At 40.1% G+C, this 27,361-nt stretch overlaps 1 protein-coding gene across 1 annotated transcript in view; it reads right to left on the minus strand.

Annotated features, from left to right (window-relative positions):
- Positions 1-27,361, minus strand: part of adam19a (ADAM metallopeptidase domain 19a) — a 197,767-nt gene that overhangs the window by 161,436 nt on the left and 8,970 nt on the right. Inside the window, exon 2 of the mRNA XM_044341231.1 lies at positions 3,736-3,815. Coding sequence (XP_044197166.1) covers positions 3,736-3,815 — 80 coding nt within the window. The remainder of the gene's footprint in view (positions 1-3,735; positions 3,816-27,361) is intronic.

Genomic DNA, 27,361 nt, shown 5'->3' on the forward strand with positions numbered 1-27,361 from the left:
TGCAATTAGTAAGATTCACCCTCACCTGTAAGAGTAGGCTTCAATCCCCAATGTAGCCTTATCTGTATCCTTGACACTAAGAATCAGATATACTGCATAACACATGCAGTTCTGTTTATACTAGAGTGGGCGTGTTCTTAAGTGCAATCGCCGCATACAATGACCAAAAAGACCTGCAGGGGCAGCACATGGACAGCTGAGGAAGTTGGCAGATGACAGCATTTAAACTACACAATGACTCTTCGTAGTTATGTGGAGGCAAAAAGTATAATTTGTGTTTCATCAGGCATTTATGGACTGCATTGAAGTTTTTATGTAGTTGGACAACACATAGTAGGAACTATTTTGTTTCAAGCGTACTGAACCCTTTAAACTCATTGCATTGAATGATCGTTTGAAAAACATTCTCATGTAAATGAGAGGTCTTAGGAATGTGTTGCCGACCACCTTTAGTCCTCAACCTTGCTTTCTCATTGCTTTCTAATCCTGTTGATCTCTCCTATACTGATTCTTACCCTCTTCATTTCCCTCTAATGCTGACACTGGCCAGTCAAGCATCAATATCTACTCGTTAGCATGCAGGTTAGCGAAAGGACTCTGGCATGTAGATGAATGCATGGGTCTGAATCATTCTGCGTGGTTATGTTTCTCAGCAGGGCTCCACTTTCCCATTATCGTAAGCATTAAAATGCACAAGAGGCAGTCAGACGCCTCCAGTGATCACCGTCAATTACACGGTGCCCATCGGAGAAGCTGGCCCGAGTCTGTCAGCCAATCACCACAGGAAGATGAGGATGAACTGACAAACACCTGACGTGCTGCTATAGTAAAAGGCTTTCAGGTTTGTGTTTCAGCCTAGAGATCCTAGTGTCTGCTGCAATTATGTTTTTGTTGTGTTTTATAAACTTGAGTCTTGCCATTTTGCCCTTTCACTTCAACTCACTTCATAGCTGGGTTTTGGGAAACAGCGACTCTGTCTCAGCAATGTTTGTAAAAAAAATATTCTCATGACTAATATGAATGGCACAAAACTATGAAAATAAGACCTAGGTCAAACATTAGGTAATATGAATAAACACAACCACAACAAAGTAGGTAATAAAGTTGATGCTCAACTTTGCACAATCAACTGTCTCAAAATATATTTAAGCATTTATTTGTCTTTATCTTGGTCATTATTCAATTTTGAAGGAAAGTCAAGTCTTGGTAACTGAACTGAGTTTTGTTTTGTTTGTTGAACAGAGGCCCTGAATAAGAATGATGACTGCTCTGGGTGTCATGCCTCAAGCTTTGGCTACAGTCTCTATTTCCCCCACCCAAGCCAACCCCTACTTTTCCTTCCTTGCCAAGACAACCATCAAGCCAAACAGGACATCTGTACAGGAAGGCACTGAGCCATGTTTCCATGCTTAACTGGACATTTCAAGCCAGCTCTATGTCAACAATAAGAGATATCACTGACATAACAAGTTCCTAAGCCCTGGACATGAGTTGGTCAACCAGTTACTTATCGGTGTTTTAAGATTATGAGGGAGAAGTGTCCCCTGTTCCAAGAGGTCTCTGGACCAGCAAATCCATTCACCACCCACCCGCTCCCTAGCTACTGTGTTTTAGTCAGTGTAAAATGTTAAATATAGGCTAGCAATTGGCTAAGCTAGCTAGTAGAGCCCTGTTGGTGTACACAGCTGAATATACATTTGATGAGTTTTAGTTTAGAAACTGTAAATACATAGATTGTCTACCATGAAAGACAAGTTTATTTTTCAAATGTAAAAATCACCTACTCTTTGTCACAGTTCTTTAACAACCAAAGTTAAGGGATCTTTATCAAAAATGTTTGTTTATATTTTGATTTCATGTTAAAAACTGAATAATGACAATGAAACATCAGATTTTTAAAATTCTCAAATATTGATATTGCCCTAAAACATTCTGTATCGGTCAGCCTGTGCTAGTTAGTAGTTATGCTAGCGGGTTAGCCACAACATGGGCATTGTTTAGCTACAACACAGGCTCTACTAGCTTGTAGTTATCCTAGTGCTATTTAGCTACAACACGGACAAGTGTAACTCGAGTCAAATCAAGTCAAGTCTTGACTTAAGGACAGACACTGATGCAGCAAACCAAGAAAGGACCAGTGTCTTACAGGTTTGTCATAACCTGGAGGACACAGGTTTGTACAGAGCTGCATCAAGCTAACAAAAACTACTGCAGAACATGACCAGTAACTGAGCAAGTAAGCTTTAAAATAACCCCCTATAGTACCTAATAATTCTGTGGGCCTTTTAAATAATGTGAAAAAACTACACTGAAAGCAAGACTATAAGTACAACCCCTTCTTTCATTGGTCTTTGAAGTTTTGGTTAAAAATGAATTTAGCGACAAAAGTATATCTTTCTATTCAGAAAGTCTTTTTCATCTTAACTCTCATTACTATTTTCTTTCTGTTGTGTGTTCTGTGTTATTAATACTGTAGAACTGTTTCAATTAAATTATTAATTATCATTATTATTATCATTATTATTACATTGTAGTGGCCAATCTTCTGGTCTTTTGAGCTAAGTAGTGCAGAACAACTCCTGGGAGAGAGATATTTTTGAGGGTTTACGACTTTTGTCTCTTGCTAATATCTGAGGTTTCCTTAATTTCAAGTTTGAATATTTCCAAAGTTAGTACAGATAAGAAATTGGCTGATATTATCTTATGACAGATACATTGCTGTCTGTGTATATGACGGCAGATAAGTGACAAGAAATTTTAGTATACAAATGCCAAAGATATGTTCAAATTTAGAAACAGTGTCACAGTTACACCATTTGTCCAGCAGAGAGTTTATTTTTTACACTGCAGATATATTGTTACAGGATTTTTTAAACTCCCAAAGATCATGTGATGTCACCAGAAATGTATTGTGCATCCAAATTTTGGGGTAAGTCCAATTTTGACCCTGGAAAACAGATTTGTTAAAACTGTCTGTTCTTTTGACTGCTGGCAAATTAGTAAAACAGGTGAAAAACTCCTTCCCTCTTCATCAAAGAGTCACATAGTCTTTAATGTGCTAGTCCTCCCACCTGTGCGTGTATGTTCAGTATGTGTGGGTGCGTGCACTTGCACGTGAGGAGGTTGTGAAGGATGAGGCGGTCCGTGGGTTGAAAATGAGGGCAGTAAAAAGCCTCCATATCAATAACCACACCACAGAGTCAAGTGTCCCCTCAGGATACAAGTACAGAAGAACACAAGGACAGATGCCCTTCATTCATCCATAAAACCAGACTGTGACAAAATTGAGTTTGAAAAAGCAGCTAAGGTCATCTGTAATTATTAATTATTAAATATTAAAGCCATAGAGGTTGTAAGAGATGTTGTAATTAGGAATTTGCTTCATCATGCACACCCTTCAGTGCATGGATGAACCCTTTTCATTTTTATGCCCCCATGGCCTTTCCTCATGCTCAAGACAAACTTTATGTCTCAGGTCCCACCACTGCTAAGGCTGTAGCAGTAGGAAAAATGTTTGTGTGTTCCTCAGTTTGTACAACACTTTAATCTTGTTAGGTGTAATAGGCACTGCAGGCTCTTGAGGCCACAAGCAGACTGTGGACTTTCACTCTTCTTAAAAAGTCATTGTTACCAGCCAGATATATTGTTCTAAACATAGACAGTTAAATTGATGGCTAAAGGCAAGATGTGGAGGGGTCAGCATTAGGTCAGAGAAAGGTCGACGTGTTATCTGACCTGTGTTGAGGTCTCGGCCTCCCTTGTGGTTCGGCCTTGAGAAAGCCACTGCGCCGTCACTGTCCTTCCTCTCCGCAGCCCTGGAGGACAAAAGAGCAAGAGGGAGGTGAATAAGATGTAGGAATGCTTACATTGACTGTAACATTACATGTGAGGCAGGTCGATGCAGATGGACAACACTTACAGGGAGGAGGTTAGAAATGCCAATAAAATAATCAGGGTCAACTCACTGCAAGATTACAGACCAAGTGCACTATAAACCATACTATTATGAAAACTAGTCTGATGTAGAAAGACTGGTAAACCAGGTGTTATATGGTAGCTGTTTGATTTCTCCAACAATACCCATAACCTCTTGGGGCCGTAAATAGATGCAGACACACCCTTAATCCCCTGTATGTATATCAATGCCTCTATGCTACACCAGACTATGGTGTATATATGTTCACCATATTGGTTTAGCTTGTTAGCATGCTAACATTTTCCAGTTAGAAGTAAACACAAAGCACAGCTGGGGTTGGTGGAAATGTCATTAGTTTTGCAGGTTTTTGGTCAAAAAGCCAAATGTTGGACAAAATGAAAATTTGACCAAAAATTTGGACCTCATGGTGGTGCTAGAGGAAAAGTCAGAGGATCACTAAAGTCCTTAGATACATTGTATGGGAACCACGAATATCTGAACCAACCTTTGGTGCCAATCCATTGAGTAGATGTGGAGACATATCACAGGAAAAGTTAAATATTTGACCTGCTGGTGGTACTAGAGGAAAAGCTCAGGGTCAGCAAAGTGATTAAAATCTATCCTCTAGGGACCTTGAATATCAGTTTTACATTTCATAGGAATCCATCCAATATTTGCTGAGGTATTTTGCTCTGAACCACAAATGTCAACCTCATGATGGCGCTAGAAGGAAAGTCAGGGTTCACCAGAGTGATTAGGATTCATCTTCTCAGGATCATGAATGTCTGTACAAAAAATCACGGCAACCCATCAAATTATCTACAACCTAAATTAACATTTTATTTTATTCTTCATCTCCATGTGATTACATCACCCTGGAAGTCAGCTCGTTATAGAAAATAATGTGCATGTGTACTACTGAAAAATGGCACATGCATGTTTTTGTACACACTCATGGCAACTGGTGATAGAGTCACTGTTGTGTCAACTGATCAGGTGCTGTGAGTGCAGAATATCATTAATTCAATCTCCATATAATAATAATTTTCTCATGCCTCCACTAATGATAATGGCCAATCACCACCGATCCATCTTCATAAAAGGTAATTAAAAGTTTTAAATAAATATGCCACAGTCATTGGAAAACTATTTCTCTTACTGGCTTCATCTGATTCAATGCAGCAGTGCAGTTCTGTGGAATAATGGCTCCCATTTTCACAGAGCAAGAATCTCAACAGGATGACTTTATTAGCCCAGATGAATCATGAGCTCACTTCAAATTAAAAAACACATTTCTCAGGACTTGGAATTTTTATTTATGACCAAAGTTTTCTATTATTTGTTATCTGTTTCCATAACATCACAACACAATGAATGAAAGAAAACAGTACTTATAGCCAGAACAAGAGATTGACCAACAGTGAAAGAAAAATGATAAACATGACCAAAAAAACCCCCCCAAAACAAAGTAAAATAAAAATATGAGAATAACAAATGAGGGGCAGGTGGAGTGCTCTGCTGTGTTGTTATTAACGTCATGTCTCCAGCAGTGGAGAGCAGCCTCTCTGATGTGCTGTTGGCTCCGGGGAGAGACATTGTTGTCCAAGATGCTGAGCGGCTGCAGGGTTTTTGAGATGAAACAGACTGAGCACCAAATTATTTTCTTCACCTCAGAGATGGTTTAAGTTGTTTAATGTTGCAGTGTGTGTTGGTCAGCTGGTCTCATTTCTTACTGCTGGAGTTTGCTGCTCTGCTCCGCTAACGTTAGTCTCTGGGTGACGGCGTAGAAAGTTCACAATATACTTCACGTTCGTCTCGCAAAAGCAATTATTATTGTAGGGTTAGGGTGCCTTATTGAACATCATGGCTCTTTAATGAAATGGATATATTTCTTCCATTTAGTGTGGTACAGGTCTGGCCAGTTTATGTCAACTCTTCATTGGCTGCCACTATACTTCACTGAGTGGACAATAACCTGGATGGAGGAAGATCCACTGATTCCCATTCCCTAATAAGGAGCTTTCGGACCAGTATGATGACTTGTCTGGGATTCAGGCATTGAGTCCCCCAATGCATATAGGCTAGGTAGAAATGGAATGTCCTGACCCATGATGAGGTTAATATTCTCATAAATTGCTGTCCACCATCTCTGAGCCTTGGGACAGGACCATAACAAATGAATAAAGGTGACCAGGGCCTCCCCACATCTCCAGCATGCTGGGTCCCCTCTAAACCCCCACCATATGCAGTTTTGCAGAGGTCCAATAAACCCTATTAGAATTATAAATTGTACTAATCTAGTCCAAATCTAGCGAGAGGATTTTTTGGGGTTTTGCAGAATGGCACTCCATTCCTCATCACTAAATGACTGATTGAGGTCTGCCTCCCATGTCTGTTTGAGGCCTCGGGATGTTGAATTTAAAGAGAGTGATTCATACACGTCGGTCCGGGCCGGCTGTACATTCTTTCACAGATAGCATTGGAACATCACCATTTCATTTTAGCAGGAAAGCAATGAACAGAACAGACAAAGGGGTTTTCACAACTTTCATTTCAACTCCGGGGAACATTTAGCTGATATCATCTGGAAGACAGAACAAGATGCAACATACTGCTGGAGTGTAATGGACTTATAAAGTCCTCAGTCTCTATTTTATCAAGCATCTGAATCTCTCTCTCTCACACACACACACACACCAACAGTTGGCCACCCACAAAAGAAGAGAGCAAGACAACCTTTTGTAATGTATGTATTTCAAATACATAACAGAGATGGTTTTTAAACTCAGGGTAAAGAGAAAACTAAACCGTCAGAGTGTACTTTCTCAAAGCCACTCAGCCAGAAGCTACAAACATGTGTATTAACTCGTCAGCATGAGGACAGCAGCTGTGTGCATGTGTATTGTATGTCTTAATCATTCCTTCCTAGAGCACTGCAACTCTCATCTCCAACTTCCTGCTGCCACTTAAAACCCAATCAACCTGCCCAAAGCAACTAATAAGGAGCCAGACACAGAGACATGGAAGCCATCGCCACTCCGCATGACACTAATGGTAAAATCAACTCTGCAGCAAGTGTTAAGTCCAGGCTAACACCAAGAACATGATGGAAGAGGTAATGATGTAGGAGTATCCAAATGCACATTATTTTACAGAGAATGTATCAATCAGAGACAGATGTTAACTACTTTGAAACAAGGAATTGATCAAAACATTGAAACAGACAGTGTCCACAATTGATTATGAAATTTTGGCCATGGATAACAGACTTTTTATTTAGCAGATTAAGTTTCATTTGATTTAGTGCATTCAAAGGCTTGTATTCTTCTATTTTTTTAAAGCTTTCAATGGCATTGAACAAAGATTCTTTTATAATGTCTTAAGTTGTTCCGTTTCATGAAACATTTTTAGATATTATTTACACATTTCATAAGGGAATCAATATTTCTGTTGTGCCAGTTGAAGTGGATCCACTTCCACATTGTTTTTTAAAAAAATGTGACATAAATGGTCAGGTATTTTAAGTTATAAAAGACTTTTATCCAACTCAAACAAACTACATCAAGTATCTGACACACCTTAACGTGGCCTTTACTGGCAAAAATGTTTTCTGAAAACACAAAAACCAAAGCAAAAATATACTGTACATACATACACGTATATTGTGCTTGAAAAATAAAATCTGGGCTGCGTTATGCTTATTGGCTGAGTCAGAAATAGAGTATCGGTTGATGTTCACATTTGATGCAACTAAGAGGTAGGGATGTGCAGAGATCCCAGTATTTGTATTTGTATCTGTATTTGTTGAGGCAGCAAAATTATTTGTATCTGTATTTGTATTCGAATAAAAAAGTGGAAAGAGGCTTAAAAATCCTGTTTTTGTTTTTATTACACTTTCAATTTTAGAAAATTTAAGTGTTACAATAAGTGTTCATGAATAAACTACCTTAAGAAGGAGGTCCCCACATCGGGTCTTGAACTGGAGTCTCCCAGATCATAGACGACTGCGCTGACTACTGAGCTAGAACTTTACTCATTGCCTCATGCGGACAGACCTCCCACAGCATGTAATGTGTAGGGAAGAACTTCAAAGGTGATTATTGCTTTGCACTTTTCATTTATTGCCTATTTTTTACAACCTAACTTTGTGAAAAGGAGAAGGGGAACAATAGTTATGGAGAGTCCCTTGGGAGTACTTTGCTTGTGTCAGTAGCTCAGCTTTATCTCTGGGGAACACCCCCAACAAATAATTTTTTAAATATTTGTATGAAACAAATATTCGTATAAAACCCACTATTTGTGCTTTGCTGAATAATGTATTTGTATTCGGGCACACACCTACTAGGAGGCTCTTAGAGTCAATTGTGCCACACAACCGAACTTCCTACTGGGCAAGAGTGCTCGCTTGGCTATTTACCCTTTTAGCTAGCATCACACTGGTCTAAGAGCCCACTGAGAAAGTCCTTCACACTGCTTTAACAGTAGTGCCCAGCAAGGGAGCCTCACAAGTAACCACAGGTCTCTGCCATCATCTTTTTACATATAAGCCTAAAAAGCATTAAATGCCCACAGGTGCCTGAAAGGCACTCGTCACTCACTCTGTTTGTACAGTAATCCATTAAGCTCTCCCATTGTCAAGTGTGCTTTCCTCATTGTACAATCTGCATAGCTAAATAACACCTCCACAAAGGCTCTGCACAGGAAATTCAGTAAGCCATAGAATCTGCTGTATGTGCTCAATATCAAGAAAGCAACCGAACGCTGATAGCCTTGTTTCTTCAGGTTAGGAAAGATCAAATGCTTTACCACCCAAAGAAAAGGTCACCATTAATCACTGATAACACTGAAAGGAATCCATAAAATGTCAGCAGCACTTGGCCTGGAATTGCTACAGACAGGGAGGGGAAAACATTTCTGTGACATTTGAGGATTTCAGAAAAAGGGGCAGGCAAAATAATGAGGTGAGCAGAGTGGAATGGAAAGGAGTGGATTTCTGTGGTTGCTTGAGATGTAGATCCTGTTTTCTCAATCTTTTTTCCCCCTCTGGCGTGGCATTGCAAACTTTGTCCATGGTGTGGCATGTTGTGCTCATTTGTATTTCCATTGCATCCCCACATCAGGAGGCAACCACACTGACCCGAGATAATAGCAGAGAGCAGGCCCAAACTGTGCTGGTAGCTGTGTCGACATTAGGATAAAGTGTCCAACTCAACATAGTGTGCAAGCAGTAATTTTCAACAGGCTAACTATGCGTTCAGTGGATTTGAACAGTCTCATAATGCCAGTGTAAAGCAGAAATCAAAATAGTCTGGAGTTCCGTTTTAGTTCCACCTTTCCTGTTCTTTCCTTTATTTCACAGATGGATGTGTCTCTGGTGCCTCACTCTCCTTTACTGTGCAGAGCTGTGATGAATCCTACTTCTACAGTAGCAGTAACTACTACAGTTAATGCAAACTCAACAGGTTCTACTACTGCTTCACAATATAATCATACCACTAGCAAACAACAGAAGGTTTATATCATGTAACAGCTACAGAAGGTGTTGACTTAGTCACAGAGATTAGCTGCCACTTGCCAACTGCTCATTCAATAAAAACTGTTCTATATCTAGATCTGGAGATTTTTTCTGTGCTTTTTTTGTCAGCAAAGAAAAAACTGCACAGGACGAACAGGAAATAAATAAGCAACCAATTCAATAGCTCTGTTTGTATCCACTTCGCCACTTCTAATGCGGTGTTGAACAGGCTATTTTATCCTTTTTATTTCTTTTCTATTTCTGTTTATTTATGTGTTGAATTATTATCATTAAATATTGCACACAGCCTGGATTTGGATGACATGTCTATACATCTATACTGTATACTTTTTTTAAGTATGAAGGTTCCTATTGTGGCATTTAGGTTTGGTACTGATAGCCAGTTCAGTTTCAGGTTCTGGGTCCACATTGGTAAAATGCTCAAATTTTTTATGCTCTAAATCTCTCTAATGAATCTGCAGTCAAATCTAGAGCTGAAATAATTAGTCAATTAATTGATCAGTTGATTGAAAGAAATGAATCAGCAAGTATTTTGATAATCTATCAATCATTTGTCATATATCTATCAAAAACACCAACTATTCTCTGGTTGCAGTTTCTCCAATGTGAGTATTTGCTACTTTTCTGTTTCATATCACGCTAAACTGAATATCTTTGGGTTTTATACTGTAAGTCAAACAAAACAAGAGGAAAGGTATCACTCACCTTAGACAATTCCCTCTACTATTGTCTGAAATTGTATCATTACTAATCAAATCAAATCTATATATTATTTTAGCAACTACGGTGAACTGTAGGTAGAAAGCGTTCACAGTTTGTTTGAACTTCAATTGCAAAAGCGTCCTCATGGTAAGCAACACCTTTTCCCATGTTGTTCCTGCCATAAGGGGCATCTCACAAGCTGTGATCATAGTTGCTCACAGTGCAGCACAACAGAGAGATTACAATGTGATTGAATTACAAAAAAAAAAAAAAAAATTGTAAACATGCTTGAACTCTAGCAGAGCTGCACTCTCCTCCCACGACATAATCCCCCAAAAGACCCACGTCTGCATACAGCTCAGAGAACAGGAATGCCCACTCATTCCACTCGACTTTAAACTGAAAATGACAGTTGTTGCAGTGGTCGCTTTGAGCTTTTAAAACTACTCTCACTGCAAAGACATGTTATTGATCTTAGACCAAAAAAAAGTTTTGTTCAGATACAGCAGTCTCTGCTAGTTTTAGACTGCTGCTTTAAAGCCCAGTTCAATCTCCCTAAGAGTTTGCAGATTTTTGGCACCTCAGATGTTTAGATTCTTATCCATAATGCAATACCAGAGAGGCGCCTGATTGGTCCCAAATTTATTCTGCAGCATGACAATGACCCCGAACATCCAGCCAGAGTCATAAAGAACTATCTTGAGCAACAAGAAGAACATGGAGTCCTGCAACAGATGGTTTGGCCCCCACAGAGCCCTGATCTCAATATCGTGGAGACAGTCTGGGATTAACATGAAGAGAAAGAAGCAGCTGAAGAACTGTGGCAACTTCTCCAAGATAAAGGAACGGCCGACCTGCCAAGTGCCTTGAAAAACTGTGTCAGTGTTTTATTCATTCTGAATTTAGGGGATAACTTATGAGCGCCGTAGCTAAAATTTCACATGATCATTAATATCAGTGGGCTACTAATGATTTTCATGGAATTGTTTTGAGTCATCCTCACTCTCTTCATTCTTCAAAGAACATCTATGTCAAAGGTACTGTTATAAGAGTAGCGTAGCTGCTTTAAGGAATAGGACAGTGCTCAATGTGTGTGCGTAGCAAGTGTGTGGTTGAGTGAGAGAGCAAGCGGCAGAAAAGTGATGGCTAATGTAAGCAGAGGAAAACGTTAGTAGTAAGTTATCAATCTGGTAGTAAATGTACAGTACAGACTACGGTGTGTCAGTTAATAAATGCTGCAGCTTCTGAAGACCAAGAAAAGTCTGTTGTTTCCCCAACTGCTAGAAAAGTGAAGGGGGTTAGCTCCAAAGTTAGCAACAATGGGTTAGCCTAACCTGACCAGGCTCACTTAAGGTGAACTGACCTTCAAGGTGGACCAGCTATTCTCATTTTAGTGTCAATCTCGGCCGATCTTAAACAGAGAATAGAGAAACGTCTGGCGGAGTCTCTTCCGAGTTTCTGTCCCCCCTCTGTGCTCACACAAAGCTTGCTCGCTCCAAATATTGAATTTCTTCTGTTTACTCAACTATGCATAAAGTTAATCGATAAATAAAAACTATTCATGACATTATTTTTGAGAGCATCCTCACTTTAATTTTAATACCTAAAACTTCTGCACAGTACTGTATTTTCCAAGCTTTCCAAACTTCAGAACATTTCACATCTCAGCTGGTCTTTCGATCAGGTCAGGAGGGTGTGTTTGAGGTAGTGCCCAAGATGTGGCCCAGAAAACATGAACATCTGTATTCAATATTCATTCACGGCCAAAAATCAACAAATGACACATTGGTCTGGAGTCTCTGTCATTACAGCGTCCTCTCCGCAGAAAACATTAAGGCTGGCTAATAGCTTCAGCAGAGGCATTAGAGGTTGGAGGGGATGAGGCTCTCCATCACGCCGCTCCCCCCTAAATGATCGACTGTGGCTCGACGAGGCTTTGGGGCGCTTAATAAACACCAGGCAGATACGATACCCAACCTCAGAGTCAACAAATCACTGCTGTTCTTTGCTTCACTTCGCCTGGCTGCAACACTTCCACAGAGTCTCTGGTGAAGCTTTTCAATTACAAAACCACTTTGTGTGACAGTGTGTGTGTCTGTCTGGTGGTACATGGGGGTTGGGTAAGCCGATCTCCCCCATTCTGCAGGGGAAGAATAAAGCGTTGGATGGATGGATGGATGGACAGATGGATGGATGGATGGATGGAAGAGGATAAGGAAAGGCAAAAAGGATGAGAGGGGCCGCTCCTCTAACCAAGATCCTAAACCTCATTCCCCAGTTTAGCAGAGAGCTCATTGGATACACCGTCTTATCCGCCTGCTCAAACACCAACCTCGGGGCATCCGTTCACAGTCAGAGACAGAGATAGAGCTCTCTATGGTAAATGATCTTTTAAATGCTTCCTTTCATGTCGTGTTCCTCACCCTCCTCTCCCTCTCTTGTCTCTTATTACAGCTCTGTTAGTGCTGCTGGATACTTTTACGTCTGGTTGTGTGGAAAGCGGAGGCTGCAGAGCACCGAGCAGCTTCAAAGTTTCACAGCATTCAGACATCTACAATCACTCTGAGGCAGAAGAGGAATGATGAGTTGGACAAAGTTTGAGAGAGGCAGTTCAGCAAGTCTTCCAAAACGGCTGCCCCTGGGTCCAAAGAAAATCAATTTATGTTTAAGAAGGTGTTATACTCCATACACTGAGTTTTTTTCAGCTCCTCTACAAGTTGGTAGCTCCGTAAACTGAAAATCTCATGATAGAAAAGGGTTAAGAGGTGAAGCTCAGCATTTCAAAGCTCCCTAAAGAATAGCAACCCACTTTCCTAGATTTAAAATCCACATTGAAAGTGAAGTGCAGCTCTGAACATAGTTTTAAGTCAAAACACTGACAAAACCGGAGGGTTCTGTCAAAATGTACTACATGATGTAATCTGCCTTGGACGTTTGAGAAGTTATTAAGGAAAGTGTGCCACTGATGGGGGGTATCCCTTCGCTACGTTACACCCAGACTGAACCTCTGCTTTCAGGTTAAACTGAGAGGAAGTGAGTTACTGAGGCAGAAGTTGTCTCCATCATCAGTGGGTGTTTTTTAACTTTTCCATATGCTTCACCTTACTGCAAAGCATTCACTGTGGAGGAGTTTCTGCACTACGCTTCCCAGAGATCACCTATCCAACAAGCATGGCCAGGGACATATTTGTCCTTGGATTTTGTATGTTGTACGAGATTCTTTAAGAGCTGTACTTCTGTTTGTACAGCCATGGTGGCTATAAGTAATTCTAACTACTCACTCCTAGAGAAGTGAGGCACTGCACCAACATTACATGCCAAAGTGCATTTACTTGTCACGGAGTACAAGTCAGCCTGTTCTGTGGCTCCAGTGGAGCTTTGTCAAGTCAGAGAAAAATAACTTGCGCTTGGGGGGTGACAAATTTTGAACATAAAGCCTGCACTGAAAATTAGTTTACCAGACAGTAATTCTCCGAAAGGTCAGGGTATGCTTGAAACCAAGTAGTTGTTACGGCCAGTCATCTGACCAAGTCTGAAAGCATAATGTTTATTACTGTTCCAATTGGCTACATTCGAAGGCTGGGTGAAGAGCCCTCATAGAAAGGGGCGAGACATGATGATCAGTTGATAATCACATGGGGACGACGGCGCACAATTTCCTACAGTCACACTTCAGAGGAATTTATGGTGTGGAACCATAGACTGTATAAACATATGGATGTAGTTACCCGTTTCTGAAGAGCGGTTTTGAAGCTCAAAGTGAGCCGCTCCGGCCGTCGCCATCTTGGCAGTACCTGACGCTGCCTAACTCCCAGCCAATTAAAAATGGGGCAAAGAGGCGGGCTGAATGGCTGAAACAAGCCACCTAGCGGCTGGCGGACCTGTCACTCAAAGCAGCCATGTCCTTCATTATGCAGAACTTTATGGCTTAATAAAATTTAAACGGGTGAGTTATAAAAAAATTCACCCCCCGTACAGTTGTCATGAAAAGGGAAATTAGCTCTAGAGACCAAAACCATTTTTTGTACCAGGCTGTAAACATGTTTATTTCTGTTGTAAAGTTGCATTTTAACATGAGGGTCTATGGGGATTGACTCGCTTTTGGAGCCTCAAGTGGCCATTCAAGGAACTGCAGTTTTTGGCACTTCTGCATTGGCCTCATTTTTCAGCCCCGGAGGTTGCCACTTGTGTTGAACTCACAAAAAGTGTGAAGAAAAGTAAAAAGAGAGAAGTTAAAATCCTGCATACCCTCACCTTCACACACCTAACTATTGTCTAAGCAGTGATTGTCAATTTCGTAAAGTTACAAAAACTGTGTAACGCAGCCAGAAAAGTTTTGGGGGGGAGGGGGTTTCAGATGCTATTCAGTGATCTGACAAGTACATCCGCTGATGTATACTGACCCCTTGATGGAAGACCATAGCAAGTTGTAGTGTGGGAAGTGTCAGATTTAATGTTTTTGAAGTTTGGGCTCATAGTGGGCTCTAAAAGTGAAGACACCTAGGTAAGAAGCTGACAGATGTAGTATTTTCGCACAATGTTAGCTCATCACATACTGCATATGTCGGCTGGTAAGTAACAAATAACTGCAGTACGGAAATGCCAAAGATATGTTAGAGTTCATCTGGAAACAGCAGTTTGGCAGTACAATTTCATTTTTTCCAATGGTAAAATGACCTGTCCGGTACAATTCCTAATAACATATTACATTCTTATCATAAATGTGTATCTATGTTATGCTGAAAAATATATCAGCCCAATAAATCCATTATCAGTAGGGCTCCAATCTCTGCCTCTTTTGAGCATTCTTTTTTAAAATCTGTCTCTCTAAAGTCCCCCTAAAGGCAAAATCAGTCAAGTTTTAAGACATCCTCTTAGACTCGGGTGCACATTTGTAAATGCAAAGTATCTTTTTAGCTTTCCCTGTGTCTCTAAGACAGTCTCCAAACTATTTAAAAAAGCCAATAGAATCTAAAAACAAAACAAAAAAAAAACACTTTCTTCCTCTGCATCAGGTAATTTCTCCCTGCTGGGACAAAATTTACATCCATTAAGGATCACAAGCCAAATTATAATGAGATGATGAAAATTCTGTGAAAGCCTGTTATTTGAGATAATATGAAAACAGCGTGAGCTCTGTTCATTATGAGGAATTGACTTTCTGTAGGCTACTTTGATTCTATGCAATTACATGAAATGATTTTCGAATTGTTTTGGAACATTTTGGGAAAAACTTGACAATAATCCACGAAACGTGACATAACTTTAATGTGAAATCGAGGTTTGGTGCTTTTCATTTGCTTTTGAATAAAAGCATCCATCTAAAATAATACAAATAATTAATCAGTTTTTTGTCTGATTAAGTAGATGCAAGGTGCTTACATTTTCTTCAATTCTACATAATGCATACACAGTCTTTCACTCCAAAAACAAAAAAAGGGAAGTTACTGTCATTTCGCTCAACTTCATCTGTAATGTTCCCCATGAGCAAAGTGGGTCATTGCGGCAGCAGAAAATAGCATATAACTCATGACTTATGGAGAAGTGATGATAAGTAATTACAACAGAACATATGAGAACACCAGTATAAACAAACTGAAGGGTAAGGACAGCAGAGAAATGAGCCATCATGCTGTAAAGCCAGTCACATCATACCTTTCTTTCATTCTTGATGCTTAATTGTGGAATCCACATTTAATTGCTTCAAGGGTTACGACTCATTTTCTCCACCTACGGTAGATTAAACACCTCGCTGGCCAATGAGAAAACTGTGAAACTCCTAATAACTCCAGTAGAGTGAAATGGTCTGAGAAAAAAGCCATTATTTCTATACTAATGCTTTCACATTGTCTCAAGCTGTTTTTTTTTTTCTTAACTGGCATTCTGCCTGCCATTTATTCTATGGGAATTGAGTCCATGTGATTATCCCTTATTCTAAGATGCTTAAGCACAAAATCGGTTGCATCCAGGCCTTCTATGTTAGCAGGAAACTTAATAGTGGCCAAAACTGAATTATAAAAAAACTCTCTCTCTCTCTTTCTAATTTATTCTCTCTCTGCTTTAATTTTGCAGTAAATAGGCTAATTACAGTTCAGTTATAGCCACATGTTAAACCTCGTGAATACTGGGAGGAACAAATGTACAAGTTGTGTTGTGGAACTGGACTACTAATCCAGGCTACAACAAATTCGATTTGGAAGCATCTACCAATAGCAGAGGTGTTCCCCTGCAGCACAAAACTGTGAAAGATAAGTCAAGAAAATGACCATAACATGCATAAATACAAGCACTTATTTTTTTCTGAGTTGTAATGAATTGCCTCCTCCAGAAAAAGAGACATCCTGAGCCAGATCCCTGAGGAAAACACTTGCCATCGTTGCTTTGTGCTGACTGAATGGACCTGGACAGCGCTGATTGTAAAGTGTATGGTCTAGTTTTAGGAAGCATGAAATGGGCTGATAGAGCAGCTGCTGCAAGCTTGGAACTGGTGTTCTCTCACACGGCCTCACCACCAGATGTGACCGAGCAAAAACTAGTTCACATTAAACACTTCAACTTTTCTCTGACACTGAGTTCAACTGACAGTTTTATTTGTCCATGTCTTCCAATATCTGTCATTTAAAAAAAAAATATCTTTTTCCAGATAAATTGTCCCAATTATGCTGGAAAGTCTACAGAAAACACTTTCAACACTTTTTTTCATGAATTACTTCTTCTGAGGAAAGCCGTTCCAATTTCTATTCAACTCCAGTGTATTGGGGTGGCAGCAGAAATCTCACAAATGGATATCTAAAGACCTACTTCTATTATTTGATACCATATGTAACTTGGGTGAAGTGACATTTTAATGTTGGTCTTTTAGATTAATTCAATGTTACCCATTCACTGTTATCCATCTGTGACATTAGAGAGGTGTCTAAGAAGTGTAATTTATTGATTACATTTTCATTATAGATTTGATTCTATGCCATAGAATTCATCTATCTATCTATCTATCTATCTATCTATCTTTAGTACTTTTTGAATACCAACTGAATTTTGTCCATTTACTTATTGTTACAAAACCATTACCAATACGAAATATGATCTTAAAATGTTATAGTTTTCATGCTTCAACCCCCAATGACACACAACATAATTCCACCAATATGTGGGCTTAGATAGTGAACAACGACTGTGGGTGTTTTGACCCATATCAAACAGCAGTAGTGTGCTTCATCCTGTGGGGACCATGAATGTCTGTACCAAGTTCCACAGCAAACCATCCAATAGTTGCTGAGAAATTTCAGTCAGGCCCATGGTGGTAGACCAACTGACCAATCCAGCCATCCATCTGACCGCACTACTAGCATGGCTAAAAATGTATAAGGATAAATATTAATGCATGAAATATAGCCTACTGGCAGGTGCAATGTAACATGTAACAGCATATGCAATATCAACCCTGGAAACCTATATTGTCTAAGGGCGTGTGTCCATATAGTGTTTTTCTCCTGCAGATGAAGCACTGTGCATGGGTTTTGTTTCTATGACAACGATATCTTGACAACATATTTCCACTCTTACCGCCATTGTATGATAGACTAGCATCGCCCCTTTGCTTATTATTTATTTGTTATCCTTAGGCTACTATTTATTTATTAGACCACCAACCACAGGACGCCCCATCTAATATATGACTGGTCGCCAGGAAAGGAGCGACGTTGACGACGTGCTCAGTGAGGCGGAGCACTCTGAAAAAAGAAAGACGCCGGGTGCAGGGCGTGTATACGCTCTCTCCTCATTGGGAACAACTCAAAAAAAAAAAAAAAAAGAGACTGTCACTCAAAAAAAAAAAAAAAAAAGCTATATGAACACTCAGCCTAAGTCCTATATTTTACATTCCAGTCAGAGTATAATCAAGCTCCTCTCACTTTCAGACACATCCTGTCCAAACTGTCTGTCCTTGTTTTACACTCTCTCTTTGTTTAGTCATTCAAGGACTAACATCATGTGCTTCCTACAGACACACTCATACACACACACCTTTTACACTCATCTTATTTATTTTTTTATTTACTCTCTCTTTCCCTTCGCGGACCCTGAGGGACTCTCAGCCGGCATCAAGAGAGAGAGAGAGAGAGAAAGCCGGAGGATTCGCGCTCGTAAGGCTTCACACCTGGCACTCGCCCCAGCAAGCTATCACTGCAGGTTGCTGAGGAAAAACAATGAGAGGCGTGATCTATATCTGACAGCTACTCCAGAGGCTGAAAGATACAGAGAGGAGGAAGAAGAGGGGTGGGCAGAGAGAGGGGAGGAATAATACACAGCAAATACTTTATCTTTCTGAGAAATGACTGTGTGGATTCACTTTGTAAAGGGAGTGGAGAAGGCTCTCTAAGGAGACAAAAAAAAAAGGGAAGCGATAAAGTGGGTAATTTCAATGGGGGGGGGGGGGGGGAGGGGGGGGGGGGGGGCAATCAGCTGGTTTATGTTATCGGATTCAAACCCACCTCTGTTTGGCCTATTACCATCTATCTCTGTGCTGTCTCTGCAGACGCCGCCTGTAATGACAACTGTGGCCTGTTTGAATTGCCACAGTTTTTACTGTTTCATATCCTGCATGCCCAGTCCCACTCAAGCGCTCAATCCCTTCTTCTTCTTCTTCTCCATCTTCTCTCCCCAGGGGTTAATGCCCAGTGTGGAGCTACAGAGAACTGAGATGGCACAGCATATTCGCTTTTCCTGCCATCCAACACCAGACTGAATGTGAATGGATAATGCCTTTTTTTTTTTTTTTTTTGCCTTAACCCACTTTGGGGACTTTTTTTGTGAAACTGAGGATGGTGGTGGAAAGTTTGTAGGACAGCAACAAGGAGAGAAAGTTAAACAAAGCGACAGGGAGGGGGTGTCAGTTTTCTCAAACCTGTTCATATGTATTGTCTTCACAACTCCAACAGTACAAAGTACTAAAAGCTACCGGTAATGCAGGATGTATGCTAGTAGAGCTGCTTCCTTTTCACTGGGCACCGAGGACACTTACTTCTAATGCAGCCAACAGCCTCATTAAAAGAAAAAAAATCCTGCACAAAGTAGGAAGTCGTTTTTGTGATCTTTGTCTTGTGAAGCGTGAGCCAAGAGGGCTGGTAGAATGACAACAGTCGCAGCGAGGACCACTCATCTAACTCCCTTGTCCTATCCAATCAGCAACTGTCCCAGTCTTTCATAACAAGTCCTTGTTGTGTAACAGTCTGTGAGGGTGTCTTTATATTTGATGTTTGAAATAGATATTTAAATGAGTTTTCAAGTTTAACTTTGCTTTTAGTGGGTTCTGTTTTTACTGCCCAGCTGCTTCAGCATTTGAATCATCGTCATCATGAATTATTCATCATCATTGTGCAGGAACTCTTATCTAAAAAGGCAAGATATTGAAAAGTAATAAACATGATGAGAGTCAGAAAACAGCAGGAATAATCAGGTCATGATTATAGGATGATGTGGCTTGATATTTGAATTAATAAAAGCACTCAGTGCTGCTCTCATTTATCCATCACTCCTCTCATTAACAAGGTCCTGAAACAGGACACAGGACGATGAAATGCCATGAATGACTTGCTTATTATAGTTGTCTATTTTTGATGAATAACTAGGAAAAATAATAATGTGAGCAGTGAGATTATGTTTTAAAAGCAGCAGATCAACCGACAATTAATTATTTTTTGCCTTGTAGATACAGGCACAAGTGAAACTGTTAAAACTTCAGTGAAAAGAAAGCAACAAACTAGTAAATAACATCTGTAGTTGGGCCAACATTGTATCAAAGTACAAAACAGCTTTTTCTCTAGAAAAAAAATGTTTTTTCAGGGGCGGCGAGGCTGGAAATAGGACGGTGGCATGATGTGTCGCGGGGAGGCGTGTCAGCAAGTGCCGACAGGCGCCAAGCCACCTCCGTTGTGGGGGTTGTACATAGAAAATAATAGGGGTGGTTGTTTTGACGCGCGCCATTCATTGATGGTGTATTCTAGCCTTTATAAGACCATAGAGGAAAGAAAATTCATGTCCACACATGACTTAGAGAAACATGACCACACTTTCTATTCCAGCAGGCTACACTGCTGGAACAAACTTTTCTCAGGTCTCCCCAAAAAACCTCTGAGGCAATTTCAGTTTATTCACACTGCTACTGGATTCAATCCAGTTACATTCAATTCAATTCAATTCAGTTCAACAGGCTTTATTGGCGTGACATTTGACATGTGTTGCCAAAGTACAATTACAATCATGAAAGACAATGTTAAGGAATGAAATCAACATAAATAATGTGACTAACAATATTAGTAATATATTCATATAATCACGTAACAAGTAATATAATTCATATAATATAATCAAGTTAGTATTGATACAATTTAACAATGCAAGACAAACAAAAACAATGTGAGTGTTAATCTACTGATAATCAAATAAAGAGCTGTTAGTAGGGATAATACAACCATTATTCTATTGATATCAAAAGAAAATCTATTGATAACACGATAAAATAGAGAGATATTAAAGTAAAATAAAGAGATGTTAATAGTAGATATAATACAAGACAGCTATTAGTCTATAAATAACACCAGGAGATGGTGGCAGTAAGTACAAGTATATTTATAAATGTCTCTCTATATGTCTGTGTCCTACTGGTTGTCTCTCTTGTTGTGGCAGGAAGTGACATATTTAGCAGCCAACACTGCACATTCTTTCTTTTCCCCAAGAATGAAGGCTCATTTCTCCCTTTCTGTCAGACTTCGGAATTCAGGGCAATTTTTTTTTTCAAATTTTGGAAAGAATTCCTCCCTAATACTTCTGTAGTTGTGACATTCTGTTAGAAAGTGTAATTGTGTCTCTACAGAGCTCCCTCATCACAATGACAACACAGCCTGTCCTCTTCTGGGCAGCCAGGTCTGACCTTCTCTATTGCCAGACTATGGTCACTCAGTCTGTTTGTCAATGTCTCTCTCAGGTTCTCATCAGTTACTGTGGTTAGGTAGTCTGCCATAGTATACTGTCTGTTTAGGGCCAAATTCTTCCAAACCTCTTTAGTTATAATTTGGTTAGGTCTAATCTTTTGAGTGATAGTATAACTGCTCCGAGGCTGGCTGGGGTTTGTGATGTCAGAAGATGAAAGGTCAGTCAGCCTCAGGACCAGTTGGCTGAGGGGACTCCTTTCTATGTTCAACTCTTGGAAGGGAAGGGCAGTCTCTGCACTAGCTTCCAGTGCATCATAGAAAAGAGTTTAAACTACTGCTGCTGGTCTAGAAATCTCTCAACAGCTGAAGACCAGAGTACATCTCTGACTGACCTTCTCGGCCTATCAGGTCATCTGATTCTGATCATCTGACAAACTCCAGAGGATACCACTTTTCCCAACTTTCACTACCTTTAAAGTCAGGTTAAAAATGTCAATGTTCTTCAGTGCTACATCTGACCTACATTTTTGTCTTCAACTTTCATTATTTTCACAAGCACTATATGGAGTAGGGTGGGACACATAGTCACAGTATATCTACCAATTACACTGCTGCAGCCCACATCAAGCTGTAAAAGCTTTATACAAATCAATAGTTCCCCTTGAATACATCACTTACGCTATCAACATGTGTAAGTAATGCCTCCAGAATATGCTGCTGTACTGTCAGGTTATGGCTGTTTTCCCAAAGCGCTATTCTCATTTAAAAGCAAAATTACTGTTCAACTATTCCAAAAGAGCAACGCACTCACATTCACTTTGCTGGGCACCTCAGTATAAAGGCAGTCTTTCTCCGTCTGCGATTTCATAAAAAATTAATGATCTTAATCTTAATGATAAAGTCTACTGTATGTTGTTCACTTTGTGTCTGGGGTATCAGACAAATTACTAATGCAAAATGGATTTAAAGCAGTTTCAGTAAAAAAAAAAAAAAAAAAAAAAGGAATTATACTTTTGCTGAGGAGTAATGTAGGCTTGTGTTGAAGGGAATTTCATACACATTTATAACTATAAAAAGAGGGAAGAGAGTTTTGGGAGGAAAAATGATGGTAAAACAAAAATTGGGAGGCATGTAGGGTGATGGGAGAGGATGTTGATGACTGATGGCTGACAAATTGAACCCAATTGAATGTTTAAATGCAGCCGAAATGTCTTAAATTGGAGTTTGATACTGAACAACCGATGGAAAAAGTAGAACTGAGAAATACAACGAAAATGTCATCTCTGGATTAAGATCTGTCACAAGGAAGATGGTAGGAAGATAGTAAATGTTGATAAGAATAGAGTCCTGCCAATTTTAAGGTTCTCCTCTGTTTCACTAGCCCATGCCTGCTACTGAGATTTACTAATACTAGTGCAGTGCCCGTTCAAAATGTGCCTATGCGGAACAGGTTGATTACTTATTATTTCTCAAGAACCGCATATGTATGTATCAACTGACATACGTATCAATTAAAACGATAAGGAATTAATAAATTAAATGGTTTAAATCTAGACAGAAACTTCACCAGAGAGACTAAACTAAGGTTGAACCATAGAAGCACTTTACGGCCTTCAGTTGGTTGATTCTGCTGCCAATCAAATGCGTCTGCACTCCTATTGGCTAGTTTTACTGCCTCCGCCTCTGTTTTTTCCTCCTGTGTATGCTCGTTCTTCGCTCTGAGCGGGGTAATTTTAATAATGCAGATTCACTTGATTGTGTTGTTTTATTATGAACTTGAGATACCACCAGTCAATGTATAAGAGTGTAAAGCAACAAAGCCCAACTGAAATTCCAGATATTCCTCAAAAAAGAACACTGGTCACTATAGTTCAAGCATGTCAATCATTCTGTACTTTTGGGATTTTGGGGCACTGACTGACCTTCAACAGACAAAATCAAAGGAATATCGTTAGCCCAAATGACCCAAAGTACCACAGTCCTTCTTAAAGTTGGTCTATTGTGTTCTCCGCCTGATCTATTCCCATTACCATTACCATTATTACCCATTTTGGGTAATAAACCTCTGTTTAGTCCACACAGAGGAAGAAAATAAGTAAGGTCACAACTATTGCAGCACAGTAGTTTGGTGGACAACTTACAACAGTAAGTGGTTCGATTCCCAACTCCTCCAGTCCACATGCCGATGTCTCCTTGGGCAAGGTACTTAACCCCAAATTGCTCCTGATGGCTGTGCCATCAGTGTGTGAATGTGTGTGAATGGTTAGTTTCCTCTGATGGGCAGGTTGGGACCTTGCATGGTAGCTCCTGTACCCATTCAGCATATGAATGTGTGTGAATGGGTGAATGTGATTTGCAGTGTAAAAGCACTTTGAATGTTCGGAAGACTAGAAAGATGCTATACAAGTACAGTCCATTTACCATTTACACCATAAGGCCACCTAGAGGATCAATGTAAAACCAGGTAAAAACCTGCAGAGTCTTTGTACAATGTTTATCATTTGGTGCTGTTTAACCTTCAAACTGTCATCCACTGAAAAACTGATAAAGCAAAATCAACATTGTGTTCCCTGGACAAAGGGTCAGCTGATCACACCTACCAGGAGCCAATCATCAACAAGGAACTGCATGCTGATTGAAAACACTTCAAATTAAGCATAAATCCAAGTAAAGCCCCAAACATGTTCCATACAGGTATGCAAATGGAAACACCTGGCCCAGCCGGCACAAACGTGCTACCCAGATGAACACAGTCAACATGTGCTCTTCATGGAGGTGATCAATCTCAGTCCTCAAGGAGGCTAGTTGAAGCTAATCATAGCATTTCCATTTCCCGACGGAATGATGTTACTGCCCAATGTGGCGAATGGGGGGGCAAACACCCACTGCAACTACGGTTGAGAACCACAGCTTTGTGGGTGTGTTTTTTCCCCCTGGGGCTACAAGGGTCAGCAATGAGACCAGTCGCACTAAAAAACAATCTTGGACAAACAACACAGGTGAGATTTATGCTTTATCTGTTTTCAAAAAGTGCCTCAGATTTACGAAAGAAAACAGCTCTAACACAGTGGAGGCAGTCCAAAACGGTAAAGTACAGCAAAGTAACACCTGCCAAGCTGATTTGGCCCAAACCAAGGGACAGAACATTTAAAAAAAAAAAAAAACTCCTAGGGCCCTGTGACAGATGCAGGCAGTTGGACCAGGCAGTGATGAACTAGTACTCTCTACATAAGTGTTGGAGTGCCATTGCAGCCCAATCCCATATAAACAGCTTACTCTTATATTTCCTATATCCGCAAATCCCCACAGACTTCATCTCTTCACCTCGCTCTTTATCACCCTCTCCCTCTCACTTCAAGTATTCCTAAGCTCGTCCTCATCTTAATGAGGCACTCAGCGAAGGACTTTGCTTCCCTTCCTTCCTTGCTTTTCCACAAATTCGTAGCGGAGGGACACATCAGTCAGAGTGCTTTCCGAGGGGAAAGTGGTTTCCTATCTCTACGCTGATGATTGTTAGAGGTGCCGTTCACCTTCTCTCACACCTGGCAGAACGAGTGAGACACCTTTAGAATGTGTGTGTGTGTGTGTGACAGAATAATAACCAGATCCAATGATACGCTAAAAATTATTCCTACGATTCCTGAAAAGCTGTAACATTTACATATAAATAACTGTGGATTTTGCTCATCTTCATCGCCGAGTAACACGACACAGCAGTCATTCAAACATGTTCGGAACACCTACGTTAGACTAGTAGTTTCCTGGTGTCATGAAAAACCGTTTTCAAGGAGGAAAACAACAAAAGCACTCATAGGGTTTGAGCGGTTATTTTTTGATGTGGGAAAATTTTAAAATTTAATTTAAATTCATTTCACAAAACAACAAAAAATGTAAGCAGGTCACCATCAAATCCAATGTCCACTGATTCTACATAGAAGCTGTCAGGCTACACTGTACTTTTTGCATGTACCATTTATTAGAGTATGTCCCTTGATAAATGCATACAGAACATCAGGAGAAATCCTCTAGTGCACAGGAAGTGGTCACTTTTATATATTGAATTTACCTGCAGCACTGGACCGACTTTACTTAGTTAGTCAATAATACGGCTGGCACTTTTTATCTGAAATTCAAACTGTATGGTACTTTGGGGTGCGTTGATTGTGTTCAAAATAACACAAATGAATATATATATGAATATGTGTGAGTAGCCTGCTGTAGTAGCCACATAACAGCAGAGAACCTTGTTGCAAGTCGTTCCATTTTTTTCCTGTCTAAAAATATAAAATGCCCCAAAAATTTTTTTTAAAACATAAATAAAAACTACTATATAGAGCGATAATTACTGAGATTAAGTGCATTGAATGGCTATTGCAGAAAAAATGCCAACCATTAACAGCAGCAAAGATGTAGATTGACTTCATAAAAATGTTAAAGACATGTTGTAAGATATATAAGAAATACTCTACTCTACTTGGAGTCATTTTTACATTTTATCTTTCTTTTAAGTTTTCACCTTAAAAAAATACCTCATTAAAAACTTGACAATTCCATCTATTTCTTCTCCCTCTTATAAAAATTCAGAATCTTTGAATAAACAAATATATTTCATTTCAGGAGGTGAACTGCTGAACACGAGATGTCTCCTGCTTCACTGTAAAGTCCATCCTCAGCGAGGCTTCATGTTCCCACATCACACTGGTTTAAGTGGAATGCTACTTGTAACTAACTAGTTGTGATGTCACACATCCGCTTCATAGACCCCCCGCCACTTAAAATCAGATTTTTACTGGAGTTTAGAGAAACTTTCCTCCTTCAGCAGAAGAATGTATAAACAGCTTCCGAGTGTCAAACTCTGCACGGTGAAGTCCAAACATCCAACGGAAGGAACAAGGAGAAAAACACATTTTTGAGTGAAGGGGGACTTTAAGGATTATCATTTTAAGTCATTAAGTGCGACACACATTGGCAGCTGCATGAAGCGTGATGCACGTCAGTTTACACCCATTTCACACTACAGGCGTGTCAATACTCAACGTGTTAATTACATGTTAAATACAAGAACATAGCTCACAGTGATTGTCACAAATAAAATAGTCTGAAGTCTCTCACACCATTACTCTAAATATACATGAAGTGCAATATAGACATGATCCTGTTATATCAGCTGATCCATCATGGTTAAGTATCAAGCCATTATTTTGAAAAATGTGGGTTTTAGTATCAAATTACTCTTTAAAAACAACAGAAAATAAACATTTAAAAAACGTTAATTACTTATTAAATTCATTGCAAAAAGATTGAGAAATGTATAATATAGAATATGCAGTAGTTTATAAAACTAAACAGTAGTGACATTCTCTGGAATCATTTATATAGCGTCTGACATTCTGCTCTCACCGAGGAGGCAGCTGAGTTAACTGTTGCTTAAGACGGGATCTTTTCTCAGTCCATCATAAACCAGGTTACAAACTTCACATGTTGCTGTAGAAGTGAACTAGACTCCATCCTGGCACAGACACTGATAACATTAGACTGGAACAGGAAGCTCTCAGAAATAGAGCTCGCTCCGGCAGCCCCCTCACCTACACACCATGCACCCTCAGAGCATAAACATAACACTTGCAAAATGAATAATGACTAAACGAAGCCCACACAGCAGACCGGAGAGGACCTTGCGCGCAGTGTTGCTGTGGGTGTTACAAATAACAACCACGCAATCTTGTTAGATATCAAACAAAATATTCTTGGAGGGTGCAACCTCTCCATCACGCCGGGCCTGGTGTTTGCAGTTGGAAAAAATGAGGCGGTGAGAAAAGGTGAGCTGGGCATTGTCGGGGAACGCGTCGCTAATGAAAGTTTGCCTGTTTAGAGGTCGAGGCACAAACAGTTTCTGCCGACTTGCGCTGTGAGTCTTTGCTTTGCCCCCCCCGCCCCCCCCCGCGGAAATAACAGCCCACACTTTTCAACAGCTCTCAAATCATCCTGTACGGATTCCTCTGGGTTTCCGAGAACAGGCCTTGCATTGCAAAAGCATGTGGAGCGCAGGCCCTCGGCAGGCTGCTCTCTGCGCCTGGTAAATGGGCCGTGTTGCAGGCAGATATTGTAGAGGAAAACTGCTGAGCAAGGAGTTTATCTCAATCCCAGCAGAGCAAAAGTGCATTAGGAGTTTGGAGGAGGTTTTTTTTTTAACCTTTTGATGACATGTCTGAGATTGAGTGAGTGTGAGAAAACTGACAATGAGAGTGATCGGGGAGGGTGCAGAGCATGGTGATG

The sequence above is a fragment of the Thunnus albacares genome, chromosome 22 (genome assembly GCF_914725855.1).
Source record: "Thunnus albacares chromosome 22, fThuAlb1.1, whole genome shotgun sequence".
Taxonomy (NCBI): domain Eukaryota; kingdom Metazoa; phylum Chordata; class Actinopteri; order Scombriformes; family Scombridae; genus Thunnus; species Thunnus albacares.